Here is a 15,405-nt window from a genome sequence, read left to right on the forward strand (position 1 = left end):
TGGCTTGGCATTAGCAGTGCCAGCAGGTTTGCTGGATGAGGGAACATCGCTGCTGGAGGGTCCCAGCTGTTTGGAGATGACTCTGTACAAACTGCAGAGCTTTGCTGTGGGATCACTCCCTGGCTTTCTGTGAGCACATGGAACTGCTGCTGAGGTCAGTCATATTTTACTTCTCCCAAAGGTTTAATATTCTGCAGGAGAGCCTCATCAAGCTTGTGGAAGCTTGTAATGACCAGTCACACAACATAGACCATTGGCTCAGTAAGCTGGAAGCTTCCAACTGGCTGACTCACATCAAGGAGATTCTAACTGCAGCTTGTCTGGCAGCTCAGTGCATTGACAGGTAAGTGGTTGGTTGGTTGGTTTGTTTTCCAGAAAACCTGGAATTTCATAGATTCAATAAGGTTGGAAAAGACCTCGGAGATCATCAAGCCCAACCTATCACCCAACACCTCGTGACTACTAAACCATGGCACCAACTGCCACATCCAATCACTTTTTGAACACCTCCAGGGATGGTGACTCTACCACTTCCCTGAGCAGCACATTCCTATGGCAAATTACTCTTTCTGTGAAGAACTTTCTCCTCACCTTGAGGCTAAACCTCCCTTGGTGCAGCCTGGGACTGTGTCCTCTTGTGGATAGGGTGCTTGGTGCCATGGTTTAGTTGATTAGATAGTGTGGGATGATAGGTTGGACAGAATGATCTCAAAGGTCTTTTCCAACCTGGTTAATTCTGTATTGAGAAGATTCCATCTCAGTCTTTTTTTGTGGGCTAAGCAGCATCAGGTCTCTTCTCCCAGGCAACCAGCAACAGAAACACCAAGGTTGGAAGAGACCTCAAAGATCATCAAGTCCAACCTGTCACCACAGACCTCATGGCTAAACCATGGCACAAAGTGCCATGTCCAATCCCCTCTTGAACACCTCCAGGGATGGTGACTCCACCACCTCCCTGGGCAGCCCATTCCAATGGCTAACAACTCTCTCTGTGAAGAACTTTCTCCTCACCTCCAGCCTAAACTTCCCCTGGCACAGATTGAGACTGTGTCCTCTTGTTCTGCCCTCAGAAGCACCTGGATGGCATTCTGATAATGTCTCCAAATAACTGAAGAGTTTGGTGGCTCTGCAAGATAAGGACAAGGCTGCACTGCTGCAGTGCCTTTGCAAAGCTATTCCTTCTGAAAGGGAGGAGACAACTCCTGCCCAAAGAGTGGGGTTCAGCTGGCACTTAGCCATGTGTCTCGGTCTGGAGAGGGAAAGAGACTCAGTTCTTTTAGAATATTCCCGTGATGTGAAATTAGAGGCACAAACGAGGCCAAAATATCAACAGCTAGACTATCTATTACATAAATAAAGTGGACATAAGAAGGGGAGAGGGAGAAAAGAGAGAGGGAGAGAGAGAAGAGGAAAGGAATTATATTACCACACCCCTCACCCCCCCAAGACAGTTTGAGTCTGAGGAGGTGTGGTGGGGTGGAAGGGTAAGGCCAAGAAGCCTCCTCCCTTCCCCCTTGTAAAGTAAAAGGGAAAAAAAATTGAAGGGAAAGGAAAAAAAAACTCACAAGCTGAATTAGCAAGGCAGTGGAGCTATATTTACAAAGCAATGTAGGATTTGCAGGGGAATATTTACAAATTTACAATATCTACAATATATACAAAGATATACAACAGAGTAACACAGAAATGAGAGTAACCCCCCTCGGCAGAGGGGGTTCTCCACCTCCGCTCTCCCCTCTCTCCCCCCCTTTCCCCAGAATGGGATAGAAAGAGAAAGAAAAGAGAGGAAAAAAAAAATGTTAGAAGCAGTTCGTGTTAATTAGAAGGGAGTTAATACCAGCTTTTATCTGGTCTTCAAGGCCGAGGCCTTGGCAGAAAGCCGAGCAGAGAAAGAGAGCTGCTGCACCGTGGAGAGGCGGAAGCAAGACTAAAGATAGAAGTACCAGAGTGCCCAGTTCACTCCCAGCTCACTCCCAGTTCAGAAGGTGCTTCCTCCCACTTCACCAATGAAATAGTTTAGATTATTCTTTCCGTTTACCAACTTCCGTCCACCATATTCCCTTTCTTAAGGGCACAGCCTCAAACGGTCACAGGAGGAAAAGTGCTGCAGGAGATGTTGGGTCTGTAGAGAAACGGTGCTGAGGCTTTGGCTGGAGAAGAGCTGTGGTCCTCTGCGCAGCCTGGGTCTGTAGAGAAAGGGTGCTGAGGCTTTGGCTGGAGAAGAGATATGGTCCTCTGGCCAGCTCCACGGCCTCTTTTCTCCGGAGCAGCATTGTCCCGGGCTTTTCCTTCTCAGTGGCATGGTCCGTCTCCTGTGTTTTCCTTCATCTCCTGCGCTTTTCTTCTCTTTTAATCATCCAGTCCGGGGGACACAGTCCCCCACATTTTTCTTCTAAGTAGCCAGTAGGGGCTCCAGTCTTTTATACAGTTTTTAGTCCTTAGGTATGTGTCCAAGTATTGTCCCTCAGGAATTCAGAGGCAAGGAAATCATCCTTAGGTAAATGTCCAGGTATCATTCCTCCGTAAATCTTTCTGTGTATTTCTGTGTGTTTGGGCAGAGGTCTAGATGGGGAGTGGGAGGGGCCCTCCGCCGCCTCCGTCTCCATCCAGACAAGCCCCCACACTCCTTACACATCAGGAAAACAGGTGGTGAACCCATTGTGTCACCCTTCCCAGGGTACTTGATGGGTGGAGATTATCTTGTCTCATGCATATTCCCGAAGGTGGCCTCGGAATCCATTGTTGTCAGGCCAGCTGTGGCCCAGTGAGCAATGTTATCTTTGCACCTTCCAAGAGTCATTCCAGTGGCTCTGCCCAACACATATCAGCAATTGTCTGGGCAAGCAGCAAGTGGTTTTATCTTTGTTGAGTCACACCAAGAGAGACAAACTTTTAGTCTCTCACACCATGGCATTAGCAGTGCCAGCAGTTTTGCTGGATGAGGGAGCATCACTACTGGAGGTTCCCAGCTGTTTGGAGATGACTGTGTACAAACTGTAGCTCTTTACTTGGGGATCACTCCCTGGCTTTCTGTGGGCACATGGAACTGCTACACAGCCTAGGATGGACAAGAGGGTAGGGAATCAGGTGGCCTGGACAGTCCCACTGGACAGCATGGAGGTCTTGCTGTGTGCAAAACCTTCCTGCCCCAACCCCTCTTCACGTTGTTCTGCTGATTTACTTGTGCTGGCTGGTGAGTGAGGAGCCTTTGTGCTGGCTCTTTGACAAGCTCCTTTGCTCAGCAGCACACTTAACTCTGCTGCCTTTCTGGAGGCTCAGCTCTGCCTGTTCTTTTTCTTGTGCTTCCTTTTTGGTTTGCAGTGAACTCTAATTGTGGCCCAGTTTTGAGCAAAATCATCTCATGGGATTCTTTTGCAGGAGCATCTGAGTGGGCTGGGGGGAGGAGGGGATGATCAGTATTCATTGCAGTGCTTGTGGGAAGACTTCAAAGGCCTTAACCATCCAATAAATGACACAAGCAAATGTTGAGATGCATTTCCCCTGCTGTAACTCAAAGGAGTACCAACTGAAAATAGTCAGAACCATAGCAGAGATCTCTCTGTGCATCTTCCATCCCTGTGGCAAAGGGTCTGGTTGCCCGAATGCATAGCAAAGCAAAAATGAGGTCTGTAGTGATGCAAAGGCCTGGATAGTGTTGGTGAGGATCCAGCTGGAGAAGGTGGTATGCTGCTGTGTGGGGTGGGGAGGGAAGAAGGGGTCAAGAGGCAGCAAAGCATCCTCAGGGTAACAGTGCTGGTGTCCATGGGGTGTGGAATCATAGAATTGTCAGGGTTGGAAGGGACCTCAAGGATCATCCAGTTCCAACCCCCCTGCCATGGCCAGGGACACCTCACACTACAGCAGGTTGCTCACAGCCACATCCAGCCTAGCTGCAAAAACCTCCAGGGATGAGGCTTCCACCACCTCCCTGGGCAACCTGTGCCAGTGTCTCACCACCCTCATGGGGAAGAACTTCTTCCTCACATCCAATCCCAATCTACCCATTTCCATTCCCCCCAGTCCTATCACTTCCTGACACCCTAAGAAGTCCCTCCCCAGCTTTCTTGTAGGTCCCCTTCAGATACTGGAAGGCCACAATAAGGTCTCCTGGGAGCCTTCTCTTCTCCAGACTGAACAGCCCCAACTTCCTTACTCTGACCTTGCGATGTGTTCTACTCACTCACACTCCTGTCCACCTTTGTTTCCCAGGGAAGGTGCATCAGTGTTAGTACATGGGACGGAAGGGACAGATTCCACACTGCAGGTAACCTCTCTGGCACAGATCATCTTGGATCCAAGGTGCAGGACCATCCGTGGCTTCGAATCTCTGGTTGTGAGGGAGTGGCTGCAGGTAAGAAGTACCTCTGGAGAAAATGTCCATCTGCTCCAGTGACACTTGTGTAGAGGAATAGCCTGAGACACAGCAGGCAGGCTGGGCCTTGTTGCAGCCCTGCTTAGTGTCAGTGGCTTCTGTCCTAAAAGCAGCATCCCGAGTCCTTTGTCCAGGAGCTACTGGAAAGTCCAGCAGAGGGCTGCAAAGGTGCTGCTTGGACTGGAGCTGCTCTCTGACAAAGAAAAGCTGAGAGACCTGATGCTGCTTAGCCCACAAAAAAAGAAGACTGAGAAGGAATCTTCCTAATACAGAATACAGAATTAGCCAGGTTTAAAAGACCTTTGAAATCATCAAGTCCAGCCTATCACCCAACCCCATCTCATCAACTAAACCATGGCACTAAGTGCCTCATCCAGTCTCTTCTTAAACACTTCCAGGCAGTGGCCAATCTCTCTTTCTGGGAAGAACTTCTTCCTAACATCCAGCCTAAACCTCCCCTGGCACAGCTTGAGACTGTGTCTTCTTGTTCTGGTGCTGGTTGCCTGGGAGAAGAGACCAACCCCCACCTGGTTACAACCTCCCTTCAGGTAGTTGTAGAGAGCAAGAAAGCAAGAAAGTCTCCCCTGAGCCTCCTCTTCTCCAGGTTGAACAACCCCAGCTCCCTCAGCCTCTCCTCACAGGGCTGTGCTCCAAACCCCTCCCCAGCTTTGTTGCCCTTCTCTGGACATGTTCCAGAACTCAACATCCTTCCTAAACTGAGGGGCCCAGAACTGGACACAGGACTCAAGGTGTGGCCTAACCTGTCCTGAGTACAGGGCAGAATGACTTCTCTGCTCCTGCTGGCCACACTGTTCCTGATGCAGGCCAGGATGCCATTGGCCTTCTTGGCACCTTGGGCACACTGCAGGCTTATGTTCAGCCTACTGTCAACCAGTACTCCCAGGTCCCTTTGCTTATATCAATATGTAAATGGTGGGTGTCAGGAGGGTGAGACCCGACTCTTTCCAGGTGACAGGACAAGGGGCAACAGGCACAAACTGGAACACAGGAGGTTGCATCTGAACAGGAGGAACCTTTCCTATGAGGGTGATGGAGCACTGGCTGCCCAGGTTGGGTGTGGAGTCTCTGCATGTGATCCTGGTGACCCTGCTTTATCAGAGATCCCTGCCATCCTGGGATTCTGTACCTCTGGCACTCACTCCATGAGGCCTCTGCCTCTCCTGGTAGTTTTTTGGGGTTGTGGAACTGCCTGTTTTGAGTGCTCAGGCTGAACATCTCCTTAGAGCACTCTTCAGTGGGAACCACAAACCCCTTAGTTTTCCTCTTTGTACTTCTGCAGCTGCTATCCTCAGCCTTGTCCTTCAGTGCACCTCTAACTGTTTGTTCATGGTAACATCCTCTGACCAAAAATAGAGCTATTTACAGAGCCTGAGAGAGGCAGCAGAGCTGGTTGTGGCTGCTTGCACTTTGCAGCTGAGTGCTTGGCAAGATCACAGCTGTCAGAAAGAGCAGGCACAGCGCAGCAGCACGGACAGGCCTAGCTCTGAAGCCTCTGCTGCATGCTCTTTGTGTGTGATCATCTCTCTGATTCTTCCTTCCAGGCTGGCCACCCCTTCCAGCAGCGCTGTGCCCAGTCAGCTTATTCCAACAGCAAGCAGAAATGGGAGGCCCCAGTGTTTCTCCTCTTCCTGGACTGTGTGTGGCAAATCCTGCGGCAGTTCCCCTGCTCCTTCGAGTTCAACGAGCAGTTCCTCATTATGTTCTTTGAACATGCTTATGCCTCCCAGTTTGGCACTTTCCTGGGCAACAATGAACATGAAAGGTTGGTGAGAATGAGGTTTCAAGGGTTCAAAGCCACCAGGCTGTGTCTGACAAAAGAACCACATTTCCATACCTGCCTTTTCACTAACTGAAGGGGGCCAACAGGAAGGCTGGGGAAGGACTGTTGGAGTAGAGTGGATCAGGTTGGAAAAGACCTTCCAGATCATCAAGTCCAACTAATCACCCAACACCATCTCATCAACTGGACCAGACCAGACCGGAAGAGACCTTCAAGGTCATCAAGTCCAACCTATCACCCAACACCATCTCATTAACTAAACCATGGCACCAAGCACCCCATCCAGTCCCTTTTTAAACACAGTGATGGTGACTCCACCACCTCCCTGGGCAGCACATTCCAATGGCCAATCTCTCTTTCTATGAAGAATTTCTTCCTAACATCCAGCTTAAACCTCCCCTGGCGCAACTTGAGACTGTGTTCTCTTGTTCTGGTGCTGGTTGCCTGGGAGAAGAGACCAACCCCCACCTGGCTACAACCTCTCTTCAGGTAGTTGTAGAGAGCAAGAAGTTCTCCTTTGAGCCTCCTCTTCTCCAGGCTAAGCAACCTCAGCTCTCTCTGTTTAGGAGGGCTTGTAGCGATAGGAACAGGGGAAATGGTTTTGAAGTGGAGCAGGGGAGATGTAGGCTTCTGCAGACATTATATTTCACTGAATGTAAGGTAGAAAGGACAGCAGTGGAGGAAAAAAAAAACAACCCAACCCTTTCAACCAGGATCCAATCTGTTATCACCTTGCAGCTTCCAGAAAGGGCTCAGGAGAAACATCTTTCCTTTCAGAGCTGCAATTTGTGGTGCTGATTTAATTGGTACTTGTCATAATTCCTTGGGTTCCTCTGGCTGCTGGATAGGAAAGGCAAAGAGGTTTTTCCCCAGATATCTGGGGAGGGACTGTTTAGAAGGGCTTGTAGTGATAGGACAAGGGGCAATGGTTTGAGCGGGGTAGACTTAGGTTGGACATCAGGAAGTGAAGTACTGGAATAGGATGCCCAGGGATGTGGTTGAGGCCTGGAGATGTTAGAGATCAGACTTGATGTGGCCCTGGACAGCCTGATCTAGTTGGAGAGATGTCCCTGCTGAGTGGAGTGGGGTTGGACAAGATGACCTTTAGGGGTCCCTTCCAACCCAGTGCAACCTGTGAATCTGTGTAAAGATCGGAGGAGGGTGATGGTGCTGATGTGGTCTCTCATAGCTTCTCTCACTGCAGTTACAGAGTCATAGAATGGTTTGGGTTGGAAGGGGCCTCCAAAGGTCATCCAGTCCAGCCCCCTCTGCAGTAAGCAGGAGCATCCTCCACTAGATCAGGCTGCCCAGAGCCCTGTTGAGCCTTATCTTGAATATCTTCAGGGGTGGGGCCTCAACTACCTCCCTGGGCACCCTGTTCCAGTGTTCCACCACCCTCAAGGTAAAGTCCTGGTGGAATGTTAGGGAGCTCTTGCACGTGGGGCAGTGTGACTAAAGAAATCTGTGGTGTAGCCAGGGAGTTGAATTAGTCTTCTCCATGTTGAACCTACTAACTTAAATTGTCATCTTGTGGGGTTCCTTGAAGAATTTCCACCCATCACCACTGGGCTGTGTTAGGAATAGTGTGATCAGCAGGACTAGACAGGTGATTGTCCTCCTGTACTCACCACTGCTGAGGCTACACCTTGAGTAATGGATTCAGTTTGGGGCCCTTCACTATGCCCAGGGAAGTGGTAGAGTCACCATCCCTGGAGGCAGTTAAAAGATGTGTGGATGTGGTGCTGAGGGACATGGTCTAGCAGTGGATTTGGTGGTGTTAGATTCATGGTTGGACTTTAAAGGTCTCTTTGTGACCGTTTGAGGCTGTGCCCTTAAGAAAGGGAATATGGTGGACGGAAGGTGGTAAACGGAAAGAATAATCTAAACTATTTCATTGGTGAAGTGGGAGGAAGCACCTTCTGAACTGGGAGTGAACTGGGAGTGAACTGGGCACTCTGGTACTTCTATCTTCAGTCTTGCTTCCGCCTCTCCACAGTGCAGCAGCTATCTCTGTGCTGGGCTTTCTGCCAAGGCTTTGGCCTTCAGAACCGATAAAGGCCTGTATTAACTCCTTTCCAATTAACACAAACTGCTTCTAACATTTTTTTTTTCCTCTCTTTTCTTTCTCTTTCTATCCCATTCTGGGGAAAGGGGGGGAAAGAGGGGAGAGCGGAGGTGGGGAACCCCCTCGGCAGAGGGGGGTTACCCTCATTTCTGTGTTACTCTGTTGTATATCTTTGTATATATTGTAGATATTATAAATTTGTAAATATTCCCCTGCAAATCCTACACTGCTTTGTAAATATAGCTCCACTGCCTTGCTAATTCAGCTTGTGAGTTTTTTTTTCCTTTCCTTCAAGTTTCTTTCCCTTTACCTTACAAGGGGGAAGGGAGGAGGCTTCTTGGCCTTACCCTTCCACCCCACCACATTTTTTCTATTGGCGCCCAACGTGCGGCAGATAATTAGTTTAATTTATTACTTGATTGATTTAGTGTTTTCTAGCTGAATTAGCAAACATGAAGGTATTGTGGTTTGTGGAGCGATTATTCTTTTCAATTTTTGGGGCTCTGGTTTACAGATATTGTTTGGGTTTGATTTTGGATTACCTGGGTAAATATTTGGTGCGGACAATTTATATGTGGGTTATGTATAGAGTTAAATTATGGTATGGAAAATGTATTAATTTCCTATGGCCAGTGAGATACAGGAATGTTACCTCCACCACTCTCCCGATTGAGATAAAGGGTTTTAAGATTCCACCGGAGGAGAGAGTAACTTTAGGTGATGCCTGGGATCCAAAGGTGATTTATGTGATGTGTATAATTCTGCTGCTGGTGATAACTAATGTGTTTTCTCTGTATTCCTTGTGGCGAGAGAAAAAGGTGTCCAGGGCGTGTTTTGTTATTAAAACTAGATCAAAAAGAAAACGCCGTGGCTCTCGATCAGTCCCAGAGTCATCTAGTGACGAGGACTGTGGAGAACCCGTGTCAGTCAAAAAGAAGGCTAAAAAGTTAATTGGTAAAGCAGCTCTAAATGACTTTGCTGATTCTGGCAAGCAGCCAAGGGCATCGGCTGGTATCAACATGGCACCTACTCCTTCTCCCACTCCTTCTCCTTCTTCTTCTTCTCCGTCGGCCATTAACGGAGCAACGTCACTTCCACCCACTCCCTCGGTGGGACCAGAAGTCACTGCCCCAGCAGCTGATTTATCTCAGGACCTGTCAGCTTCCATTAAGGTGGCTGTAAATTCAAACACAGCTCCAGTTAAGGTGGCTCCTTTAAAGACTAGAGGTGCAAAGGCCAAAGATGGAGAAGAAGAGGAGCTGGAGACTGATCCTGGTGAGGGGCCCTCTGATCTAAAAGATCCTGCTGAGGAGGAACAGAAGGTTTGTTTTAAAAATCTAGCTAACCTAGTGAGATCAAAGCAGGATAGAGATGAAGTTAGGAAAGCAGCTGGCAAAGGTGGTTCTCAGCTTAAAGAGATCCTTAGGAGAATGACAGCAGGATTATATGGACAAAGAATTCAGGGAGACGAAGACCAAGATGACATTTCAGACTGTTCGTCACCACGGGAGGAATTCCGAAATGTCCGTAAAGATTTCACCAGGGCAGATAAGGAGCCAGTTCTAGCTTGGCTTAGTAGGTGTTATGATACAGGTGCTTCAGCTCTAACAGTTGGAGACAAGTCAGCAGCTCAGTTAGGAACTCTCTCAAGGGACAATGGAATAGATAGACATCTAGGCGAAGCTCTTGGTAAGGTTAATCTGTGGATAGGCCTTTTAATAGCGGTTGCCCTGAGATACCCTTCCCGAGATGATCTTCCATGGAACCCTAAACCCTGGACTACCATAGATGAGGGAATTAAGCGCTTGAGAGAATTTGCTGTTAGAGAGCTACTCTATGGTGAGCATGAAACTCTGAATCCTGATGACATTCCTGTGGGTATTGGTCTTGCTAAAAAGATCATCAAACTTGCTCCTTCTAATTATGCAAACATTCTGGCAAGCAGAATTGTGTCAAGAAGTTATGGTGGAGCTTCTCCTACGGTTGGCCAATTCAGTGATCAAATGAGACAATTGGAGGATAGCATCACACGTGGTTCTTTGGTTTCGGCCATTAAAACTATGTCTGGTGATATACAGAATTGCATAAGAGAGTTAAAAGTTTCCATATACCAATTGGCACAGAAGGATAATTTCAATTCTTCCTCCAGGTGGATACAAGTTTCATCTGTGAGGAATACACGTCCTCCAAGGAGGTCATTCCAAAACAGGTCATTCCAAAACAGGTCGTTCCAAAACAGTCCACCAAGGCAATCACGTAGAACTATTTGGATGACTCTGCGTGATCAGTTTGGTGAGAACATGAACTGCTGGGATGGCCAACCAACTTCTAATCTTTTTAGGAGACTGAGGGAATTGCAAAGTGGCAGAACCCGAGGTAGCAATACCAGAAGGGTAGCTGTTACTTCCACAGTTCCCCAGAACGACTCTTATGGCTCCAACAGTGGCTCCAGTTATAACATGCAAAGTTATAACCCTGCAAACTATGTCCAATGCACATGTGCGCATGTTCCCCATAACTAGGGGTGCCCTGCCTCCCGCCAGGGGGAGGAGAGGGATAACAGAGATAATGGAATCTATTGGGATGTGTACATCCAGTGGCCTGGCACTTCACAATTTCGGAAGTACAGGGCCTTGGTTGACACAGGAGCTCAGTGCACCATAATACCATCAAATTATCAGGGATCAGAGTCTATAACTATTCTGGGAGTCACTGGTGGATCTCAAGAGTTAAGTAAAGAGGAGGTTAATATAAGTTTAACTGGTAAACAATGGAGGAAGCATACAGTTTCATAGTTTCATAGTTTCATTCAGGGTTGGAAGGGACCACAAGGATCATCTAGTTCCAACCCCCCTGCCATGGGCAGGGACACCCCACACTAGATCAGGCTGGACAGAGCCTCATCCAGCCTGCTCTTAAACACCCCCAGGGACGGGGCCTCGACCACCTCCCTGGACAACCCATTCCAGGGTTTCACCACTCTCATGGTGAAGAACCTCCTCCTCACATCCAGCCTGAATCTCCCCACCTCCAGCTTCATTCCATTCCCCCTAGTCCTATCACTACCTGATATCCTGAGAAGTCCTTCCCCTGCCTTCCTGTAGGCCCCCTTCAGATACTGGAAGGCGACAATTAGGTCACCTCGGAGCCTTCTCTTCTGCAGACTGTACAGCCCCAACTCCTTCAGTCTGTCCTCATAGGAGAGGTGCTCCAGCCCTCTGATCATCCTCGTGGCCCTTCTCTGGACACGTTCCAGCACCTCCACATCCCTCTTGTAATAGGGGCTCCAGAACTGGACACAGTACTCCAGGTGGGGTCTCACCAGGGCTGAGTAGAGGGGGAGGATCACCTCCCTCGACCTGCTGGCCACACTTCTCCTGATGCAGCCCAGGATCTGATTGGCTTTGCGGGCTGCAAGAGCACATTGAGAGCTCATGTTGAGCTTTTTGTCCACCAGCACCCCCAAGTCTCTCTCCTCAGGGCTATCCTCCAGCCAGTCAGTTGTGACCGGACGTGACGCACCTTGTATTTTGGGAATTGATTTTCTGAGAGAAGGGCGTTTCAAAGACCCTAGAGGTTACAAATGGGCTTTTGGAGTAGCTTCTATAGAAATTGATGGACAAAAATTGAAGCTATCTGCCAGTCCTGAGCTTTCTGATGAATCTGCTGTTGTGGGACAACATAAGATACAGGACATTAAATTGCCGGTTGCTTCTCAGACTGTGCATCACATACAATACAGAACCAACCGTGACTCTTTGTTGCCCATTCAGAATCTGATTCGTCAGTTGGAGAGTCAGAAAGTCGTCAGCAAAACTCATTCACCTTTCAACAGTCCAGTATGGCCTGTGCGGAAGCAGAATGGAGACTGGCGTCTGACGGTTGACTACTGAGCCCTGAATGAAGTAACACCACCTATGAGTGCAGCACTGCCAGACATGATGGAGCTACAGTATGAGCTGGAATCCAAAGAGGCCAAATGGTATGCTACCATAGACATTGCTAATGCATTTTTCTCTATTCCCATAGCAGAGGAATGCAGGCCTCAGTTTGCTTTCACCTGGAGAGGAATCCAGTACACTTTCAACAGGCTGCCAATGGGCTGGATCCACAGCTCAAGCATCTGTCATGCAGTGATCCACGATGCTCTGGAGAAAGGTGGTGCTCCAGAACACATCCAGTTCATCGATGATATCATCGTCTGGGGTAAAACTGCTGAGGAAGTCTTCGAGAAAGGTAACAAAATCATTGACATTCTTCTGAATGCAGGTTTTGCCATTAAGCGAGACAAGGTGAAAGGACCTGCCACAGAGATTCAATTTCTGGTAGTGAGGTGGCAGGATGGACGTCGACACATTCCAGTGGATGTGGTAAATAGAGTCTCTACCATGGCAAGTCCCACAAACAAGCAAGAGACCCTACGTTTCTTGGGGATAGTGGGATTTTGGAGACTGCACATTCCTGGATACAGTCAGATTGTGAAACCTCTGTATGATGTGACTCGAAAGAGAAACCTTTTTTACTGGGGACCTGACCAACAAGCAGCCTTTGACCAGATAAAGCAAGAGGTAATTCTAGCAATGGGTCTGGGACCTGTCCGAGATGGTCCAGACATTAAGAACATTTTGTACACGGCTGCAAGTGACAATGGTCCAACCTGGTGCTTGTGGCAAAAAGCTCCAGGTGAGACACGTGGACGACCTCTAGGTTTCTGGAGTCGAGGTTACAGAGGTTCAGAGGCTAATTATACTCCAACAGAGAAAGAAATTTTAGCTGCCTATGAAGGAGTAAAAGCATCTTCTGAAGTGATTGGAACTGAATCACAACTTCTTCTAGCTCCCAGATTACCAGTTTTGAATTGGATGTTCAAAGGCAAAGGATCCACACCACATCATGCCACAGACTCAACCTGGTCTAAGTGGATGGCTCTGATAACACAGAGAGCTCGAATGGGAAATCTTGAAAGACCTGGTCTAGTGGAGGTGATCTCAAGTTGGCCTGAAAGTATCAACTGTGCTAAACCTCCAGAGGAGAAAGTAACTTGTGCAGAGGAAGCTCCTCCTTACAATGACCTTTCTGACGATGAAAAGAAATATGCTTTGTTCACAGACGGTTCCTGTCGTCTTGTTGGAAACAAGCGAAGGTGGAAGTCTGCAGTGTGGAGTCCAACACGCCGAGTTGCAGAAGCGAAAGATGGAGAAGGAGAATCCAGTCAGTTTGCAGAGGTAAAAGCTGTCCAGCTAGCTCTCGACGTAGCTGAACGTGAGAGATGGCCAAAGCTTTATCTCTACACCGACTCATGGATGGTAGCCAATGCTCTATGGGGTTGGCTAAAGAACTGGAAGAAGAGTGGTTGGCAGAGGAAAGGAAAACCCATTTGGGCAGCCGACCTGTGGCAGGACATTGCTGATCGAATCGAGAGAATTCCAGTGAAAGTGAGACACATCGATGCTCACATACCTAAGAGCAAAGCTACTGAGGAACAGCAACACAACCATCAGGCAGATCTAGCTGCAAGAGTTTCTCAAGTAGACATGGACTCTAATCTTGATCTCGACTGGAAACACCGAGGTGAGATATTCTTAGCTCGGTGGGCTCATGATTCATCAGGACATCAAGGCAGAGATGCAACATACCAATGGGCTCGTGACAGATCCATAGACATTTCCATGGATGCTATCACGCAAGTCATCCATGACTGTGACATTTGTGCTGCTATTAAGCAGGCAAAACGACTTAAGCCCTTGTGGTATGGTGACAGATGGTCCAAGTACAAGTATGGTGAAGCTTGGCAGATTGACTACATCACTCTACCACGTTCTCGTTCTGGTAAGCAATACGTGCTTACTATGGTAGAGGCAAACACTGGATGGTTGGAAACTTATCCAGTTCCACATGCAACTGCACGCAACACCATTCTCGGTCTGGAGAGACAAATCCTGTGGAGACACGGAACTCCAGAGAGGATTGAGTCAGACAACGGAACTCATTTCAAGAACAACCTTGTAAAGAGCTGGGCAAAAGAGCACGGTATTGAGTGGATATTCCATATTCCTTACTATGCACCAGCTTCAGGGAAGATTGAACGCTACAACGATTTGTTGAAGACCACTCTTAAAGCCATGGGGGGTGGATCTTTGAAAAACTGGGAAAAACATTTAGCACAAGCAACCTGGCTGGTAAATAGTAGAGGTTCAGTGAACCGAGCTGGACCTGCACATTCAGATTTTCTACGGAAAGTAGAATGTGATAGAGTTCCTGTTGTTAGAGAAAAGAATCTGTTAGGTAAAACTGTTTGGGTATTTTCGCCCTCAGGAGAGGCTAAACCTGTCCGAGGGGTGGTTTCAGCTGACGTTCCGGGTCACACTTATTGGGTAATGCAAGAGAATGGTGAAATTCAGTGTATTCCACAAAGAAATCTAACTTTAGCTGAAAGAGGTTAATTTCGAACTGTTGTACAGCTACATCGCGTCCAAAGGAAGAATCAACGAGGAATCTACGGTGCACGAACCCTGAGATCCCTGAGAGCCCTGAGTCAACTAAGAGACCCTGAGATTCCCTGTTTCCCTTTTCTTTGCTTCGTCGGTGAAGAAATGAACTGTTTTCCATTTTTCTCATTTTCTGATTTTCTTGGACTTTTGAATCATCTACATCTGAGCATAGCCGGAATGGACTATGAACTTTACTCATGAACTGTAAATATCGTTTTGGATTGGATGGACAGTATGAACAGCCAGTGAAACTCTTCCAGCCTCAGTGATTGTGTGACTCTGAGTTTGTGCCTGAGCTTGCTTACAAGCTTGTGACATTTGAGCTTCTTGAGCAGAGCAGCACCTAGGTGGCCTGGCTTGGGTGCTGTGCTGTACCAGTGAGGCAGCTCTAAGGCATACCCTGAGCTTTGGAGCAGTAAACAGGGTGGAGCCTGGGAGGACTGAAGCCACCCATGGCAGATGGCAGATGCCAAGAGATTCCTCTTTTGAACCTGGCAGGTCTGTTCCCAGGACTTCTGACTCCAGTAAGACCATTCCTGATGGTTCCCTGCTAAATCACTGAATGAGTGGAAGGGAAACCCAGAGCCAGATAAGGAAGGAAATTTCAATCTTCCCATAAACCTCCCTGCCCCCAAAATAATCTTTGCTTAGAAGTGACTCTTCTGTCTTCTGTAGT

At 48.1% G+C, this 15,405-nt stretch overlaps 1 protein-coding gene across 2 annotated transcripts in view; it reads left to right on the top strand.

Annotated features, from left to right (window-relative positions):
• The window catches only part of MTMR9 (myotubularin related protein 9), a 118,781-nt gene that overhangs the window by 25,295 nt on the left and 78,081 nt on the right, over positions 1–15,405 (top strand). For both annotated transcript variants that reach the window (XM_068143216.1, XM_068143217.1), the window contains exons 6-8: positions 182–343; positions 4,210–4,351; positions 5,935–6,155. In XM_068143216.1, coding sequence (XP_067999317.1) covers positions 182–343; positions 4,210–4,351; positions 5,935–6,155 — 525 coding nt within the window. The remainder of the gene's footprint in view (positions 1–181; positions 344–4,209; positions 4,352–5,934; positions 6,156–15,405) is intronic.

The sequence above is a fragment of the Melanerpes formicivorus genome, unplaced genomic scaffold (assembly GCF_026170545.1).
Source record: "Melanerpes formicivorus ecotype bairdi unplaced genomic scaffold, bMelFor1.0.p_v2 SCAF_9, whole genome shotgun sequence".
Classification (NCBI taxonomy): domain Eukaryota; kingdom Metazoa; phylum Chordata; class Aves; order Piciformes; family Picidae; genus Melanerpes; species Melanerpes formicivorus.